The 18,886-nt window shown below is 35.2% G+C and overlaps 1 protein-coding gene across 3 annotated transcripts in view; it reads left to right on the top strand.

The window, feature by feature from the left end:
• Window positions 1–18,886, top strand: part of FSD1L (fibronectin type III and SPRY domain containing 1 like) — a 61,832-nt gene that overhangs the window by 12,838 nt on the left and 30,108 nt on the right. For all 3 annotated transcript variants that reach the window (XM_070519089.1, XM_070519088.1, XM_044779103.2), the window contains exons 3-5: window positions 2,472–2,603; window positions 9,404–9,505; window positions 15,628–15,650. In XM_070519089.1, the coding sequence (XP_070375190.1) occupies window positions 2,472–2,603; window positions 9,404–9,505; window positions 15,628–15,650 (257 nt within the window). The remainder of the gene's footprint in view (window positions 1–2,471; window positions 2,604–9,403; window positions 9,506–15,627; window positions 15,651–18,886) is intronic.

The following is an 18,886-nucleotide window of genomic DNA, read 5'->3' as shown; positions in this document are numbered from 1 at the left end:
ATACTCCATCAATTATGATTGATTAGATTATAAACTAATGGAGGTGAGAGCAGGGTTTTTAAATGGCAGATAAATAAAAATGCTTTCTTTGCTATTCCTGCATTCTCCATGGAAGGATCAAATAGTAATGGAAAAGAAAACTGGACTAGTAGTTGCTAGGGAATATTATAATTCTCACTTTTGTCCCTTTCCATTTTATGTTTGTCTTTTCTGATCCCAATTAAGAGAAAATTGTACCTTTCAAAAGTACTGGAAAGCTAAACATTTCTTTTACAGTAAATAGTAGAAGGAAAATGTAGACGGTAAGAGATCTGCTTGTAGAACTAGATAAAAGTAAAACATAGAAGTAAATGGTGAAGTGTCCAATGAGGAGAGAGAGGAGTGTGTAAGGAAATGGCCTCAGGTTTGGGCAGATGGCCCAAGTGTAAATCATCACATGTTGATTGTGGAAGGGGCCTTAAGATCATCTGGGGGTACTTCCCTTTGAATGTGCCTTGATGAACTTACGGATTATTTCTTTGTGAAATAAACATAGATTTGTAAGATACTTGTATGCAGCGAATCGTTCCCTGTGGTTTTGTTTGTTTTAACATAAGTAATTGCCTGGTTCTTTGCCTTTTAAACCTTATGCATAAGGTCTTGTATTTACTTTACTTCTGAATTTGCTGCAATTGAAGTTAGTTTATTGTGATTGTCACCACTTGAACTGTCTTTCTCGAACTGTTTTATTGAAAAATTTGTTGAATACACGAATCTGCTTTCGTTAAATAAGCAAAGCTAGCGGTTCTAACACTTCTGATCTATGGACAAGAGAATCATCACATTTGACGTCTTGACAAAGAGCCCTTAGGAGAGAGCTATTTTTCTTTCTTTCTTTTTTTTTTTTAAAGATTGGCACCTGGGCTAACAACTGTTGCCAATCTTTTTTTTTTTTTTCTGCTTTATCTCCCCAAACCCCCCGTACACAGTTGTATATCTTAGTTGCAGGTCCTTCTAGTTGTGGGTTGTGGGATACCTCCTCAACGTGGCCTGATGAGCAGTGCCATGTCCGTGCCCAGGATCCGAACCCTGGGCCGCCGCAGCGGAGCGCGCGGACTCAAACTATTTTTCTGATAGACAAATTATTAGAACTCTACCTTAGAATCCAGAAAAAAATAGAGGGGGAATTAAGTTATACCCTTGTCACTGAAGATGGGGACATAAGAGGTAGTGGGCAAGAGACTGTAAGAATGTGCCAATTGGTTATTGAGGGGGAAAGAGTAGTTCACCTCCTTTTTACAGGTGAGCAACTGAGGTCCAGAGTTTAAGTGGCTTGTCCAAGGTCACTCTTACTGCGTGGTCAGTGTGGGATTTGACTTAGGTCTTCTGCCTTCCAGACGGAGCCTTTCTTCTTGCACAGCTTGTTCTTACTGCCAGATAAACTAGTAAGATTGTTGACACCACTTTTGGTTTGACTCCAGTGAGATGATGTCTGTTTCTTATGAACATTATATGCAAAAGTTTGGGTTATATTACAGTAGATTACTCATATTAGTTCTCTTTACCAGTGTCAATTTGCTTAATTGACTGATTCATGTAAGTTGAAAAATTCCTTAAGATAGTTTCTTCTATCTTATGATTGCCACAAGTATGGATATTGCTTTATCTAGAAATTTCACAGATATTTTATTTCTTGCTGGGATAGTATCTTGCTTAATAAGGCATTGAGGAACTTTGGGAAGTCAACAGACTTGAAATGCTTTATTGATTCTGCCATAGTAACTAGTTGTGTGGTTTTGGGCACATCGTTTATCTGTATTTTACTTCATAAAATTTAGGAGTTTGACTACAAATTCTAGCCAGTAGATGATTTCTGAGGTTCCTTCTAGCACTAAAATTCACTGATAACTCTCTTAGGATCCAGTGAGGAATTGCTTAGTCTTTTAAGTTCTGTTTATCTTACGTAAATGTAGTGTTTTAGACAAACTGAAAGATTTAAAAATTTACACAAAATCAGCCCTATCCCCATATTCCCAAACTGTTCCTCAGAGTTATGGAATCGAAATCTCTGGAATATTTTATTGAAACGCTTCACTGTTGATTCTGATGCACAACAAAGGTTTAGAACCACTGGCCTGGGGTCTGCCTTAGAGCCTGAAGGTCAGGACAGAGTTCGCAACCTTAAAACAACCTTTCACACTGTCCTGGGGAAACAGTATTTTAAAAGGTGAAGAGAGTATGGGCTAGTCCATAAAAGGTGCCAACGCATAGCATAGCTGAAATAGTACTATCAACAGTCGCAGCGAGCTTCTTAGATTTATCTGATTTTAACCTTATGTCAAATATTAGAATTTTGTTATTTTTATGTTGGAATGCTGAGGTAGTTTATAATATGAATTATTCTCTTCTTTGATAAGTATATCTCCTAGTTTCTTAATGTTTGACAGCTCTTTGGTAAAATCATTGTTTTATTTTGTTTGCTTATTAAACAGGAAAATTCTTCTAACATACTTTCAGAGTTAGATGAAGAATTTGACAGTTTATACTCCATATTGGATGAGGTGAAAGAAAGCATGGTTAACAGTATCAAGCAGGAACAAGCTCGTAAGTCACAAGAGTTACAGGTGAGATCATGGAACTATTTAAATATGAATAATTTTAGTCTATTTAATGCTTGATTTATTGAAAGCAAAAATTTGTGTTTCTGTGTATAACTGTACTTTTATTTTGTAGAATAATGATTCTTAACTTTGTTTTGGTGATAGAGATCTTCCTTTTTAATTGTGATAAAAAATAGAATATTTACACTCTTAACCGTTTTTAAATGTACAGTTCAGTAGTGTTAGCTGTATTTACATTGTTGTGAACAGATCTCTAGAACTTTTTCATCTTGCAAAACAAACTGTATACCCATCGAACAACATCTCCTCATTTGCCCCTCCCCCCACCACCGGGCACCCACCATTGTATTTTCTATTTCAATGATTTCGAATACTCTAGATATCTCAAATAAGCGGAATCATACGATATTTTTCCCTTTTGTGACTGGCTTATGTTACTCTCAGGGTAAATATCTTCAGGGTTTGTCCATCTTGTAGCGTGTGCCAGGATTTTCTTCTTTTTTATGGCCGAATAATATTCTACTCTATGTATGCACCACATTTTCTTTATCCATTCATCTGTCTATGGACATTTGGGTTGTTTCCACCTCTTGAATGTTGTGAATAATGCTGCAATGAACATGGGTGTGCAAATAGCTCTTTGAGATCCTTTTTTCAGTTCTTCTGGATATATACCCAGAAGTGGGATTGCTGGTTAATAGGGTAATTCTATTTTTAGTTTGTTAAGGAACTTGCATACTGTTTTCCAAAGCTGCTGCACCATATTACATTCCCACCAGCAGCACACAAGTGTTTCGACTTCTCCACATCCTCACAAACACTTGTTACTTTCTATTTTTATTATTATTATTTTAATTGAGATATAATTGACATATAACATTATATTAGTTTCAGATATACAACATAATGATTTAATATTTTTATATTTTGAGAAATGGTCACCACAATAAGTCTAGGTGAGATTTATCACCACACATAGTTACGAATTTTATTTTTCTTATGAGAGCTTTTAAGATCCACTCTCTTCACAACTTTCAGATATACAGTATGGTATTATTAACTGTAGTCACTGTACTGTACATTACATTCCCCAGGACTTATTTATTTTATAACTGGAAGTTTGTACCTTTTGACCACCTTCACCCATTTTGCCCATACTTTCTGTGTTTTTGATAGTGGCCATCTTAATGGATGTGAGGTGATAGCTCATTGTAGTTTTGATTTGCATTTCTCTAGTGAATAGTGATATTGAGCATTTTTTTTGTATACTGGTTGGTTGTTTATATATCTTCTTTGGAGAAAAACGTCTATTCAGACCTTTAGTCCATTTTTTAATTCGGTTACTTGTTTTTGTTGTTGAATTGTAGGGGTTTTTTATATACTCTGGATATTAACCCCTTGTCACATATATGATTTGCAATTATTTTCTCCCATTCCATAGGTTGTCTTTTCACTCTGTTGTTTCATTTAATGTGGAGAAGTTTTTAAGTTTAATATAGTCTCATTTGTCTATTTTTGCTTTTTTGCCTGGGCTTTTGGTGTCGTATCCAAGAGATCATTGCCAAGTGCAGTGTCATGAAGCTTTTCCCCTATGTTTTCTTCTAGCAGTTTTATAGCTTTAGGGCTTATCTTTAGGTCTTTAATCCATTTAGAGTTAATTTTTATATACAGTGTCAGTTAAGGGTCCAAATTCATTCTTTTGCATGTGGATATCCAGTTTTCCCAGTGCCATTTATTGAAGATTTTGTAGTTTCCCCATTGTGTGGTTTGGCACTGTTGTCAAAGATCATTTGACCATGTATGGGAGGGTTTATTTCTCCCTATTCTGTTCCGTTGGTCTTTGTGTCTGTCTTTATGCCAGTGCCACACTGTTTTGATTATGGCTTTGTAATATGTTTTAAAATCAGGAAGTGTGAGTGTGGTCTCCAAATTTGTTGTTCTTTTTCAAGATTGTTTTGGCAATTCGGGATCTCTTGAGATTCCATGTGAATTTTAGAATGTTGTTTTTCCTATTTCTTCAAAAAATGCTGTTGAGATTTTGATAGGGATTGCATTGGATTGTAGATTGTTTTGGATGGAATGGACATTTTAACAATATTAAGTCTTCCCATCCGTGATCGTGGTTTGTCTTTCCATTTGGTCGTGTGTTCTTTAATTTCTTCCAGCAGTGTTTTGCATGTTCAGTTTATAGGTCTTTTACCTGCTTGGTTAAGTTTACTCCAAAGTGTTCCATTCTTCTTGGTGCCATTGTAAATGGGGTTGTTTTCTTAGTTTCCTTCTTGGATTGTTCATTGTTGGTGTATAGAGATGCAACTGATTTTGGGGTGTTGATTTTGGTCACAGATATCTTTGAGAATCTGAAAGATATGAAAGAATACAAATGTTCTCTTTCTCTCTTACACATACGCTGTACACGCAGTTTCCAAGGGTCAGATACCTTTTCAAGTCTACACATCCTCCCCACGTTGAGATTTGTTGTTTTTATTTAGGAGGTGGGGGTTGTATTACTTAAATCATTTAAAGATAAGTAGTCATGAAGTATCCATAAATTTCAGTAAATAAATTCTTTCATTTAAAAAATAAGATTGAATAAGAAAACTCAGCATCTTCTGAAGATCTAACTCACAACTCATCCTGTATGGATTTCTTTTCTTTTTTGCTGAGGAAGATTCATCCTGAGCTAACAACTGTTGCCACTCTTCCTCTGTTTTGTATATGAGCTGCCACCACAGTATGACCACTGATAGATGCGTGATGTGGTTCTGTGCCTGGGAACAGAACCTGGGCCGCTGAAGCTGAGTGCGCCAAACTTTACCACTAGGCCACCAGGGCTGGCTCCAGATTTCTTTTCTGTCTTGGACCCGGCTCCTCCTTCACAGCACCAGTTTGGAATACCTTTTATGCATTCAGTTTCTTAATCTCCAACTTTCCCTTTCTTCCTCCTCATACTTTTTCTCTGCCAGAGCACCTCTAATTATCTTCATCTTCATTGCATTCACCAGCCAACAGTTCTGTCATCATAGTCCATACCACATATTAAATCTGCCACCAAAGTGGCCATGAGTCATATTTTTTCTCCTCCCTGTCCCTCCTTCCATCAAGTGAAAAAACTCTCATGCAAATTGAATGTGCCTTGTCAGTTTTTATCTGCCACCTTGAACCATTCCTGGGGTGAGTGATGTTCCGATGTTGCTGATATTATTTTCCTTGTCACTGACCTGTAAGCTCTAAATACTTGGTTGGTGCCTGTTTTTCGTTGGGACCTATTCTGCCTTACTGTGTATGCAGTTTATTTTTCTGGCATTTTTAGTGGGGAATCTAGAAGCAGCCAGTAGACACATTTTTTAAAACTTGCACTTGGCTAGATGAAGTTAAACTGTTGTTAACATCCTTCTTTAGAGTAGGAACTTTGCCATTTGTGTTTAGAAAAATACTTCCTACTTGTCCCATGTTATTCATGTATCTTATTATATTGCTAGCTTTTAATTAACAGCAGTTGACTAACTGGCTCCTCTTAGGTTCTTTTCTCTATTCTCCCTTTCTCCCTCTCCTCAAAATTCACGTACGTTGGATAGCAAAGCTCTTACAATAATGACTTTAGAAAAACATTTTTAGAAGTTTAAATCATGATTATCATTGGATTTTTAAAAATTATTTTGTCTTCATTACGTCTTGTTATCCTTGCCCCAGAGATAGTTTATAGTTGTAAAAGGATTTGAAAAACCTTGAAAATGTTCCATGTTTTAATGTTTAAAATTCATATTTGAGAAGCTAGTTTAGAGTGTTTCTTGTTAGCATAATTTATGGGGTAAGTCAGTGATAATATTTCATTGTCAGTATCTAGATTTCATACATTCATTGAATTACTGCTGTGTTGGATTTTGGGTATATATTAGTGAGCAAAACAGCTCCTGCGCTCATGGATTTCACGTCCTAATGGAGGATAATTTGCAAGAAATGCTAAAGAAAGGAAAGTCAGATCCTTTTGCCAAAGAGATTAGAATTTATAAGAGTAAGCAAAAATGTGTATAAGGTATAACTGATTTAAGAATAATGTTAGTGTAAACACTATCCAACTGTACATAATGCAGAGGGATCACGAAGGGAATTGAGTTAAGAAACAGTTGCTCAGAAACTGATTTGAAGCACTTTGAGGGAGGAAAGTCTTATTTAATAAGGGGAAGAGAGAGTATTTCAGGTAAGGGGGAGTTCAGTTGTTAAGATAATCCAAGATCAAAAGTCCAGAAGAGCCTTAGAATCATCATGAAACCAAGTCAGTGCTCATTTGGAGGAGAGATCTACTGTCATTCACGTCATGGCATGTGGGTTTTGGTTTTTAGGAGTGTTGTCCTTTTTTAACTCAAGACGTTTGAGATTTGCAGAATTGAATAATCTCTACCCAATGTGGATTTTTGGTTTAAAATATATCTTTAGACTTCTAGAAGAAGTATGATAATTACCTATCAGAACTTGTTTTCTGAGAGCCATATACAGAGCTGGATATATGTGTGTACACGTAAAATCCACAGTGCTCGTCTTAGAGCAGGCTGTATTTATTGCCCTTGTAAGCTATTGAATTTATATTTCTAGTTGTTGATTAAATTCCCCGTAATACCTAAGTGGGTCATATAAGTTTCTTATAACTCTTTTTCTCATAGTCTCAGATGAGCTTTCTCCACTTTGGGTTTTGTGAATCTTAATTACAATGGTAATGGACATCATAATTTTTTTTCAGCTGATCTGATTCATGGAAGTCTTCCATTGAAACTGCATTTGGGCTTTTCAAAAATGGGATGACTTTACTCTGATTTTTTGATGAGGTATTCTATCAAATTTATCTTTAGCTGCTGACTATTGATGAAGAATTCACAATGTTGCAGAAAATGGGAAAAGCAGAGTTCTAAACACTGTTCGGAAGTGGTGACTTCAAGGATGTTAGCACCATCTTCCCTTCCTGTATCATCACTTCAGATCTTCATTTTTTCCCAGTGATTCTGGTTGTTTTATTTTTTTCCTCTTTTTGTCTTCCAATCTGTTATCCTTTGTAATTCTTAATACTTACCTCTCCTTCTCAATGCTGCAAAAATTTTGGCAGTTTTTTTTTATAGAAATGATGATCTAGGGGAGATCAAGTCATATTGAGGGGATAACAGGTTGTAAAATAAGACTGTAAATTGTTGAAACATAAGTTTAGTGAAGATCATTCTTGTGGATGCTCTTGTGTTATGATTTAAAGGAAAAGCTATGGGGATATCAACCTAATGGTAATTCAAACCATAAAGCTTTCTTGGGATAGTTTAAAAATGAGATAGTGAAAAGAATCACAGCTTGGCCACTGATGCCATTTCCTTCTCTAGTTGGAGATAATAGAGCATCTCTGTTCTTCCTTTGGGTTCACAAACTCTGTAGCATGTTGTTTCATTAAGGTGTTTTAGTAATTACTATGAATAACTAAGTTAGTAGTCTTTAAGTTGTATTCTTTTGTACCCTTCTCTCCCTTTTTTTGCTTTTCCTCTTGACTTCAAATAAACAGCATTTTCTTAGAATAAGGTATTATTTTATCTCACACTTGGACTCTTTCACTTTCGTAGTTCCTTGAGCTATATTCTTTATTTTTCTTGGTACTTTTTACTTTCCTACTACATTGATGTAGTCTGCCCTAGTGATCATTTATACCTACCATTTTGTTCTCAGTGATTTTGCTTAAACCTTTCATAAAGCTCTTCTACAAATGGGATGTTTCAGGTAGTGGTTTGTTAATTCTTTTTTGGACTCATAAGAGATTTACTCATAGGAGGAGCAGTATTTTTATGAAATTGTGGTTAGGTTCTTAGAATAACACATGAAAACCTGTTTTAACTCAAAATATGGTTGAACTGTTCTACTTTTCCTGATTAAAATAGAACACATCAGAAACCAAAAAAATGAAGTTTATCTTTAGTGCTGATCTTAAGGAAAAACTAAGTAGATTTGAATGTGAAATAGATATTAATAAATATTCTGAATAAGAATCTTGGATACATTTAAGAGCTTAGAAATTGGTCTGTTTCTTTGTTTAAAGGTAACACTGACGATATTTTCAGATGACTGGGCTAAGTTTTAAACCTACAAATGATAGTATGAGAGAGAACTGAATAAGAAAGATGGTGTTAGGTGAAGTTAACACAGTACTATACAGTTACCATCTTTGTTCCTTTTTATTCTTTTTGAAATCTAGGCGCTTAGATTTGTGATTCCTGTGTTATCTGGCTTTGGAAACTATAAATTAGCATTTATTAGTATGAATTACTTAAGTAATGTTATAAGTGGAGTACTAAGATTGTGCTCAACTGAATGTACCTGTAACTTGATTCGTAAACTTTAACTTAAATAGTTAAATATCATTAAGAAATTTAGTCTTCGTGATAGAGGATGTTGTCTGCAGATGGATTATTTTGGTATTTTAACTTAAATTGTTGGTAGTTTCCTTACTGCCCTGATTGAGAAGAATCTTTTAAGTAAATTTGATCCCAGCTATTTTTAATTGCTTTATTTTCTTTTGTGTTTTTAAGTGATTAATATATCTTTATTTGTATGCAATTAAACTATTTTGGACAAATTATGGAAAGATGTTAAGTACAATGTATTAAGATAATAAAAATTTGTTATATTTATGACTAGTGATTTCCTTGCTTCAATAACTCTCTAAAAAGTTCTTGTTCAGTTATTCCTATTAAAATTCTAAGTTCATTATAACGATGTGTATTTAAGATTTTGATGGCAATAGGAAATTTTATTTTAATGATTTATTATTTTTTTCATAGAGTCAGCTTAGTCAATGTAATAATGCCCTGGAAAACTCAGAAGAATTATTAGAATTTGCAACACGGTCATTAGATATAAAGGAACCTGAAGAATTTTCAAAGGTATGAACAAAACTACCCAAAAAGCTAAACTGATCTACTTAAAAAGGAAAGTTTTGTTAAAAAGTTGCTGTTTTCCCTTTTAATTTTGGATTTTTTCAGTCATTTCCAGTACTAAAAAAGGCCTGGAATTTCCTGTTAAGTAAAATGCTAGCTACTCATTTCTTCCAAAGCAAACACTTAGAAGTATGTCAGATGAATCAAGTTATTCTCTTTTTTCAGTTACATCCCTTTTGGTCATTTATTTTAAAGGTACTTGTGTGCTTTAGCAGAGTTGTACCTTTATTATAAACATTTCATGGCTAAAGAAAGAAGATTGATATTGCTATTAACATTCTTAAAAATCTAGCTTTATATTCCTTTCTATGAGCTGATTGGGAAAACATCATCACTTGATGCATATGAGTACTGTAACCTACTAGAATTTGTTATTAAATGTCCCGCTGTATAACTTAATAATTGATTATTTTATTAAAATGTGAAAATGTAGGTCCTTACTTAAGGGGTATGTTTGGTATAAAAATATAAACAGTAAAGCAAGAAGACTGGTAATATTTTAATCTAGATCCTGGTGTTTAAGAGACTCTGAATTCTAGATTCCAATTCTTATTTTAAGTAGAGTTGTTTTTAAATGATTACCAATTTAGCAAATCAAATCTACTCTGATGTAAAATAAGGATGTAGAATATATAAAAAATGGTGTGAAAAGATCAGGAAATTAAGCCATATAATTATCAGAATATATACTATGTAGTAATTTTATCAAGATAAGAAATATTTGAGTTTGATACTATTTTCTTGGTCTTTGTGGACAATGTAGTGAGCTGCATTAGTGTTAGAAAGGTGGCTTTATAATCCATTTGTGTCCACCTTATGTTTTCATTTTATGATTTTTCTGTGAACTTGAGGTAGGAAAAAACTTCCTTGAGAAGGTAACATTTGCTGGCTTATATCCCTTCATTTTGTAAATGAACTTTAAAAATTGATTCCTTTCAACAAAATGATTCAAAACAAAAGTTTCTTTGCTATAAACCAGTGAACTCTTGAATTTGGAGGTGGGTCGTAAGGAAGTTTGTCTTTGCACTTGGTAGGACTTACTATATAAAGAATTATGAGGAAAATGTATCATATTTTAAAGTACCTTAAAGGTCTAGATATGTCAGTTCCTCAGAGGGCATTTATGTGATAACCTCAGATATCTGAAACAGCCAAAAAACCTGCAGAAAGCGGATGTCTGAGTCATCAGAATCAGTGTCATAGAGTTCATGGGGAGGAGTTAGTGTCCTCTCTTCATGATGGTTTCTCAGAATCTCTTGACTATTAATATGTATATGGTACTACTAAGTTTTCAGGTTTTTTTCTTTCCATTTCCTAGTTGTCACTAGATTCCCCTTCTGGTGGAGTAGGGCAGCTGTTAATGACAGGCGTAATCATAGCAGCAAGAATTAACAGCTGAGAGCCTGACAGCGAGGAAGAAGACAGGAAAGCTATAAAATGTGGACACGAGTACTCAAGAATAACTTGAATCCAGTTGTATTTAAATAGAGAGTGATGCTTGGAAAACTTGGTAAAAGTTGTTTCTCCCAAGTTTCTCTTCCGTTGACATTTTCAGGCTTTCTCTTCCTTCCTCTGAGAGGCTTCTGCTCTTGCTCCTGCTTTATTCTTTGCAACTTTGTTTTCTGCTTTGTTAGAACTTGTTCCCAGCTGATCGCAACTTGGAAAGGTTCTCATAAAATAAGTCACATTGTAGTTTAAGTATATTTTCTTAGTGTGCCACTTTTCTTCTTCTCTTACTATTTTGGTCTTATCTTCCAGCATTTTGCAGTACTGCTTAATAGCTTAAACCCTTTGGACTTGTGGTGAAATTGATTATTTGTCAGTGTTTCCTAGCCAGAAATCTGAGTTTATTGTTCAAGAAAAATGCCTAACTGAGAGTTGCTTGCAATTATTTTCTTAGTATATCCAAGCAGTATCCAGATAATGGTTTGATTCCAGGTCCAAAAAGTAAGTTCACTCTCCCAGCCAGCTGCGTGGACTAGAGGCTTGCCTCAGACACTGATTGCTGATGGAAAAGGGAAAGATGACTTTGAAGATTAATTGTTGGACCAGCAGTATATTGTTAGATATTTGGAAAAAGAAATTCTTTTAAGGTATACTATTTGTGAATGTCCCATATTAAAGTGAGTAAATCAGATATAGTTATGCTATTCACCAGCATTAGGCAATATGAAAGTAAACAAGTACAAACAGCACAAATGGAAAAGGATTTTAGAACATACTTTCACTAATTTTTTTTTTAAACGGAAGTTTGGTTGATAGTAAATATATGCAGAAAGATTCCCAGCATATGAGATCTGGATCATTAGCTTTATTTCTGGATGGACGAACCGCCAGACTCCACCAAACCTGGGTTCTCTACAATAGCTGATCTTCAGAACACTGCTCAGATCCTTTGCCAAGATTAATATTCCTATTCTCTCCCTGCCCCCCGAATTTAGAAGTTGAATTCTGTGAAAAGAGCTGAGTCTATGGGACAGTTTCCAAGTCAATTACAATTTTGCCATACATAACCACACATAACCCAGTTGTCAGACTAGGAGAGAAGGAATGGTTACCTGGCCATGGGTGCCTACAATGAAATAAAAAGCACAGAGTAAGGTCAAAGGGGAACAGTGTCTTCTGCATTTGATCACAGATGAAAAGGGAGAATGGATTTTGTGTATTTTGCACTTCTGACTCACAATAACTCTCCATTGGAATATTGTTCAGTGAGTATCAGTCTCTGACTGCTGGGAGGAGCAAATAAGGAGAGAGGAGTGGACACTCACTCAGTATTTTCAAGGGAGCTGAAGTGCTGGCAGAAACTCCTGTAGGCTGAAGTCAGGAATGCTGGGAGAGGAGAGGACCTTCAACAAAGCATGAGTATTTCAGTTATGAAGGCAATTTAAAACAAATCTAAATATTTGTTAGGAATAACTCAAACTATAATTTTTCACCTCTATTTTATTTTTGGGTGTAGTCTCCTATTATATAAATGTACTTGTCATTGAGCAGATGGATGTAGTACTGTGTTCAGAGTTTATTTCAACTTATTTACTGTGGCTTTGGAAGACTTTTAAAAGATCATGTTTTTTTGAAAAGTAGTTCTTTTTATAAACAGATAAATGTATGTATGGAAAATATAAAATGTCTAGTATATAAATCAACCGGTATGCAGTGTTTTTTTTTCTTCATTTGAAAGCTGGTATTTTTGCCTAAAGGAAAATAGCATTTTGAAACTCTTTTTCACTCTCTGTGACTGAGTACCCTTCATTTCCTGAGTTATTTCTTAATGTTATTTTTGGGGTGAAGGTAGAAGTCTCAATTTTATATTGTAAAAAGTATTGAGAAAGTATTAAAAACTTGCCTCTTAGTCATTTTCAGATTGTCTCAAGGAGATATTACAAAATTGTCTGAACCAAACCTAATAGGAAAATCTAAAGTATAAAAAGATAAAACAATGTGAACACATAGAGAAAACTTGAAAAGGTTCTCAGTGTTGTGTGGCATTCAGATTTTTACTAGGAACTCTATTGGGCTTTACTGCAAATCAAAAGAAAGATAAGTCCTGTCAGGCAAATGCCAATTTTGACATCTAGTTTTTGGTAGATTCATTGTTTTGACAGTGTTAGTATATTTTTCTCTCAGCAGTTATCGTTCAGAAACAGATATATTCTTATTTTTGTTGCTGTTTATCAGTGCTCTGATTTTAACTAAGTTTTCCCTTGCTGCCTCTTTCTTCGTTCCAGCCTGTGTTTCAGAGAATTAGATTGTCAAAATGTTTATTTTAGATAATTTAAATAAGTCATTATCTACAAATAAGATAGCATGGGATGGATTTTACGGTTCAAAGATATCTTACTGCCCATCATTCCATAGATGAGATAACTGAGTCCTAAAAGAGTTAAGTGACTTGCTGTTTAATGTGATGGACTGAAACTCGGATCTCTTGGTCTAATGCTCCTTATATTTTGCTGATTAGTTTCAGAATTTCTGCTGATTGGGAAGAAATTTGGAAATCTCAAAATTTGTTTTGTTTGGGTAAATGATTCATGGAGTACAGTAAGCAAGATCTAAAATTTCTTTATTTTATTATTCCCATCTTAACTGTGTTTAGAAAATACTATTCAATTAGCTACTCCATAAATAGAATTATTTTAGAATGCTTTGCTTCTAACATCTTTCTGTAAAAGAGGAAATGAGGCTTAAGAAGAAATATGGAAACAATAAGATCTTTACCTTCAAAGTGCTTGATAAATTCACAGAAGAAAATAGTTCCTTTATTTACTCACTGCAGATTAAAAACGAGAGAGACTGGGAGAGAGATGTGGTTTAACTTCTTTAATTAGTAATTATGAAGAACCATTTGTGATTATTCCTACATTGTACTCGTAGTACAATTTTATTTAAGGGAGTTTGGCCTCCTGACAGATTTCCTATAGCTGACAAAATAAAGGATCAGAACTGTAAGATTTATTTTAAAAAGAATTGATTCAGAGATAGAGGAAGGGAATGAGAGAGAAAGTGAAAGGAGCCGTCTCTGATATAAATGTTGGCAAACAGGATTTCAGTAGAAGATTGAAATAGAAATAGTGATTGAAATTGAAATAGAAAATAGTGATGTTGAGCAAAGTAATATGATGAAACTTCTTGAAGGCTTTCCGATGATACGCAGTATCATAACCTAAAAATCTAAGCATTTGCTGAGTCCTCCTCATGACTCAGTAAGTGGAATTAACGTAGATGCAATGTATTTGACTTTCTTAACATTTGTTATCCCTATTAACAAAGGAGTGTCATGACTCAAGGTACATATTATAGATGCCACAGAATTGTGTTGTTTGCTGTAGAATGTGGAGCTTGGAAAGGATCTTTAGAAACATTAAGGACCAAAATCTATTATTACAGAAATAGGATGATTTAGTATATAAGGTCACAGAATTGATTATGGTAGTGCTGGAACTGTTTAATATCCTGATCTCTTAAATCACAATTCTCTTCTTTTGTGTAGAAAGATCCTCAGACAAAATTATTTTAGGATGAGTATAAAAATAACCAATACCAAGTAAGAACAATATTAGAACTCAAGAAGAGAGGTAACAGAAGCATTGCTATATACACCTAACTAATGTTCAGTTAAATTTAATAATTATTGTATCAATATGTGCCACACTTTCTGCTAGACACTGGGGATAGGATGTTGAGCAAACAGTCATGGTCCACATTGCAGGTATCATTAATTATGCAGGTCAGTGTGGGAAAAAAGCTTTTTTTGGATATATTGTAAATGTTAAGGAGCCAGCAGTTTTTGTGTGTATTTTTTAGTGACTGTACAGCACCAAGTAATAGCTGTGCCCGCCTCTCTGAACTTGTGCTAGCTTTCTCCAAAAAAAAAAAGATATTTTATGTAAAGTAGGTTTAAGTTGGCAGCGTCAGTGGAGTCATCTGAGGGAAAGACCCCATTACTAGAAGTTTTTCTCTGGTTTCTCCTCCTCTGAATTTTTGCCATTACAACTTCATTCTTTTGGGGTAAAGGGTTGTAGAAGCGCAGCCTAGTGTTCTATGTTAGCAGGCAAGCTCTCAAAATCCAGAGTCCTTGCCCAGTGAAGGCCGATAGAGAAAACTTGAGACAGTCACTGTGAAGTGGTGGAAGAGCACTCTGCAGAAAAATTGGAGAGCAGATTTAAAATGTCTAAGAAAACCATCAGGATGCGTAAAAATGTGTGCCCCATGAAGGTGATTGATTGCTCTAGCTGAAGAGTGTCAGACTGAATGAAAGTGGAGGTGTGTTTTGATAATCTTAAGGTAAGAAAAAACATTTATAGTCATCTGGAGTTAGTTTGGAGTGTTAAGTTTTCCTCCTTTTAAGGTAATATTCATGGGGTCTGGATTTTCTACTATAGTTCTGACATCACATTATGCAAGCTGATGCCAACTGTACAGATTTCCTGTAATTTATGTTTTGGTGAATATGAACTAATCTGTTCCGGGGTTTATGTCCTAACTTTTCTTGCATGTCACTGCCATTGAAACTTGCATGAAAAGCACTAACTGCCTTCTTTCTCTTCTCCCTGATTTGCTCCAAGGCTGCCAGACAGATCAAGGATAGGTATGGTATAAAACCTACATTTTTCTTTTAGTATTGATATTGAAGTCAGAAATGAAATTCAAGAACAGTTTATTATTAGAATCTCATTGGTTAAAATAAAAATACTTAGTGGCCAGTACAAAAAAAAAAAGAAAAGAAAATGTCTTCTGCATATTTTCTGGACTAAACAATATATCAGCAAGATTTTTTAAAAACATAGTTGTGGACAATTACGTACTTCCAAAAGAATTTCATTTCTGGTATAATATAGTTAGTTTTAGTACAGTTCTTAATTAGCTATGCTAATGGATGGGGAACCATTTAGAAAAACAAAGAATATATATTCCTGGAATGCATTTTTGGTTGTTCTTAAATTATATTAGCATGTCTTATTTTCTGAGACCTCACAGCACTTTAAATAGTCCTCAAGAGCTGAAGCTCGCCGACTTCACTGCTCTTCTGTTTAACACCTTTGTGTTCTCATTCCATCCTGTTCCTGGTGCCATCTCTTTCTATTTCTAATGCCACTATCATCTAGTCTATGGGAAGAGAAAATTAAAGAAAATGATGAAAGACTTTGGCTTAAAAGATCTTTCTCATTGGTGGAGCCAGGATTAAGAAAGGGAATTCATGCTGTAATGAATACACCAAAGGGCTAAAAGAGCAGCTGGCAATTTTTGATGGGGTGACCACAGAAAGGATGGTTTTGATCTGCCTGGCTAGTCACTGAGCATCAATTATAATATTATTACTTAAGGTTTCTTCATTTGAGGATTATGAGTTTCTCTGACAGGCACAGCTCTTCAAAGCACCACTCTGATTCCTAGATTAAATTATTCTTCATTAGATAATTCACAGAATTACTCATTATGGATTATGTGAAAACCAGTGTCTCTTTTGTTAATCTTGGCTGAAGACTTCAGTTCTGTGTTCCTCTCATAGGCTTTTATTTGACTAAAGGCAAGATTCATGTGGCCATTACAGCTTCCTAGCACAAACATTAATTTTTATATTTTTTGTGTATTTTATGTCGGGGAGTGGTTAAAGACATGGATAATTCTTATAAAATCCTGGAGGTAGGAAGGAGGGCATGAGGGCTTGAAGGGGAAAAGTATAGGCTGTATGAGGAATGGCTGCTGGGTAGGTCAGTTTTTTGGGTAAGGCAGAGTTGAGTTGTGTCTGCTGAAATTCGCCATGAGTAATCCATCTTCCACCCTGGCTAGATTATTCTATTTAGCCACCAGTCCCCTGAGTCCTGCTCTGGTCCCTGATGGTATCAATTAGAAGTCACTTCCTAATGAGACTTTGGGCTGTCCAAAGCCTTTGCGAGAGACCTTGCAAAGTCTTCTCTCGTTCCTCTCCTAGGGATCTGTCTGATTCTGTGCTTTCCAGAATCCTGTCCTCACCCCTGACCTTCTTCTCTTTGTCCAGATTTTTTTTATCAGAACTTGACATTATGATCAGTTTTATGACTGAATGTATTCTTCCATGAAGCTTGACTTCTTTACCTCTTCTTCTAAGCCAGCCTCTTGGGTTGATTTCATCAGTATCCAGGTGATCAGAAGTCAGGGTTCCTTTTTTCTCAGGGCAAACTCCGTTTTTGTTTTTGTTTGTTTTTCAAAGCATGTAATTTTTTTTGGCTTCTCACAAAATTTTTACCCCCTGCCTAAGGAACATATCTGGGTCTTGGCTTGATTTTTAGCTTCATGATGTCCAGGTTTTTCTGATGTGGTTTTTAGGTGCTCTCCCAGGAAGCAAGCTTCTAGAATTTCATCATCTCCATCTATAATACGAAAATAATTTAAACATACAGTCATAATAAAATAATTATTTTCTCTAAGGGAAGAAAGGATTATTCCCTTAGTTGAGGGCAGAAATGGTATTTTAAGAAAGAGTATATAACGTAGCTGAGCAGGAAATCACATATGTAAAAATGAAAGTACCTGTGAGAACTCAGTATTTATTGCTTGCTGTGGTAGAAGTTAGAGAGGAGGAACAGAGGGAGTGAAAGGAAAAACTAAAGACAGAAATGAGAAGATAATACATAGCAGATCTCTAGAACTTTACGAATCACTGATATACCTCCCTGGGTGCTGAGTAATGTTGGAAGATGGTTAGTTGAGGTATGTTGTGGGAATTATTGGTTCTTGAAAGAAAGGCGTCATGAAAGGGAGAGTCAAGTTAATTAGGTAGGTAGTTTGAGGAAATTGAAAGTGTTCATCCATATGTTTTGCAGTTATTTTCTTTTTGCAAAAGTAAAACTAGCAGGTAGAAGGGATCCTTGTATTCAACTTGTACTATTAGAAATAAGCCAAGAAAGTCAAGGTAAATGAAAACATTCCTAACCACATGGATACTGTAATGTAGAGAATTATCTATGGATTTTAGATATTAGTTTGGGTTTTTAGGCACAATTGTCTAAATATATTCAGTTTAGGGGCCGGCCTGGTGGTGCAGCGGTTAAGTGCGCCCATTCCATGTCGGCAGTCCGGGGTTCGCTGGTTCGGATCCCAGGTGCGGACATGGCACTGCTTGGCATGCCATGCTGTGGTAGGCGTCCCACATATAAAGTAGGGGAAGGTGGGCACAGATGTTAGCTCAGGGCCAGCCTTCCTCAGGAAAAAGAGGAGGATTGGCAGCAGTTAGCTCAGGGCTAATCTTCCTCAAAAAAAAAAAAAATATATATATATATTCATTAAAAATAAAAAGTTCAGTCTTTTGAAAGATTATAGCATTGTTGTACATCTTACTTGATTTATGGACTTTGCAATTTTCATTGACTAAACAATAAAGGTCATTATTCTTGCTTTTTAAAAAAGCTTTGGTAGACCTTTCTAATGCATTTTTGGAAGACATTCTTTTTCTTTGAGGCCATAGTGATTATATGAAGTTGTACAAAGTTTCAGATTTCAGTTCCCTAAAATACTTTCAGATACTTTTTCTCACCAGTTCTCAACAAACATTTAAATAGGTTTAGAAGCAGCCAGATAGGTTCAAACCCATTCATTGATTCGGTGGGCATGTACTAAAAACCGGCCTGAATATAGCTCTTTTGGAAGTCTTCAAATCAGAAGATAATTGGGGCTGTAAGGAACAAAGCATGTAAGCCTGGCAACTAAGAAGTTCCTAACTTCTTATTGATACAATCTGAAATTTTAGTGTTGAGACCTGACAGGTTAGAGTAGTGTGTGTCAGATACTCGGGGGTATGCTCGCTTCGATAAGTGTGAGTTCCCGTCCTCGTAAATTATGCTTCAG

This window comes from Equus asinus, chromosome 10, assembly GCF_041296235.1.
Source record: "Equus asinus isolate D_3611 breed Donkey chromosome 10, EquAss-T2T_v2, whole genome shotgun sequence".
In the NCBI taxonomy this organism is placed as follows: Eukaryota; Metazoa; Chordata; class Mammalia; order Perissodactyla; family Equidae; genus Equus; species Equus asinus.
The sequence above is the reverse complement of the archived record's forward strand: the minus strand, read 5'-3'. Positions and strand labels throughout refer to the sequence as shown.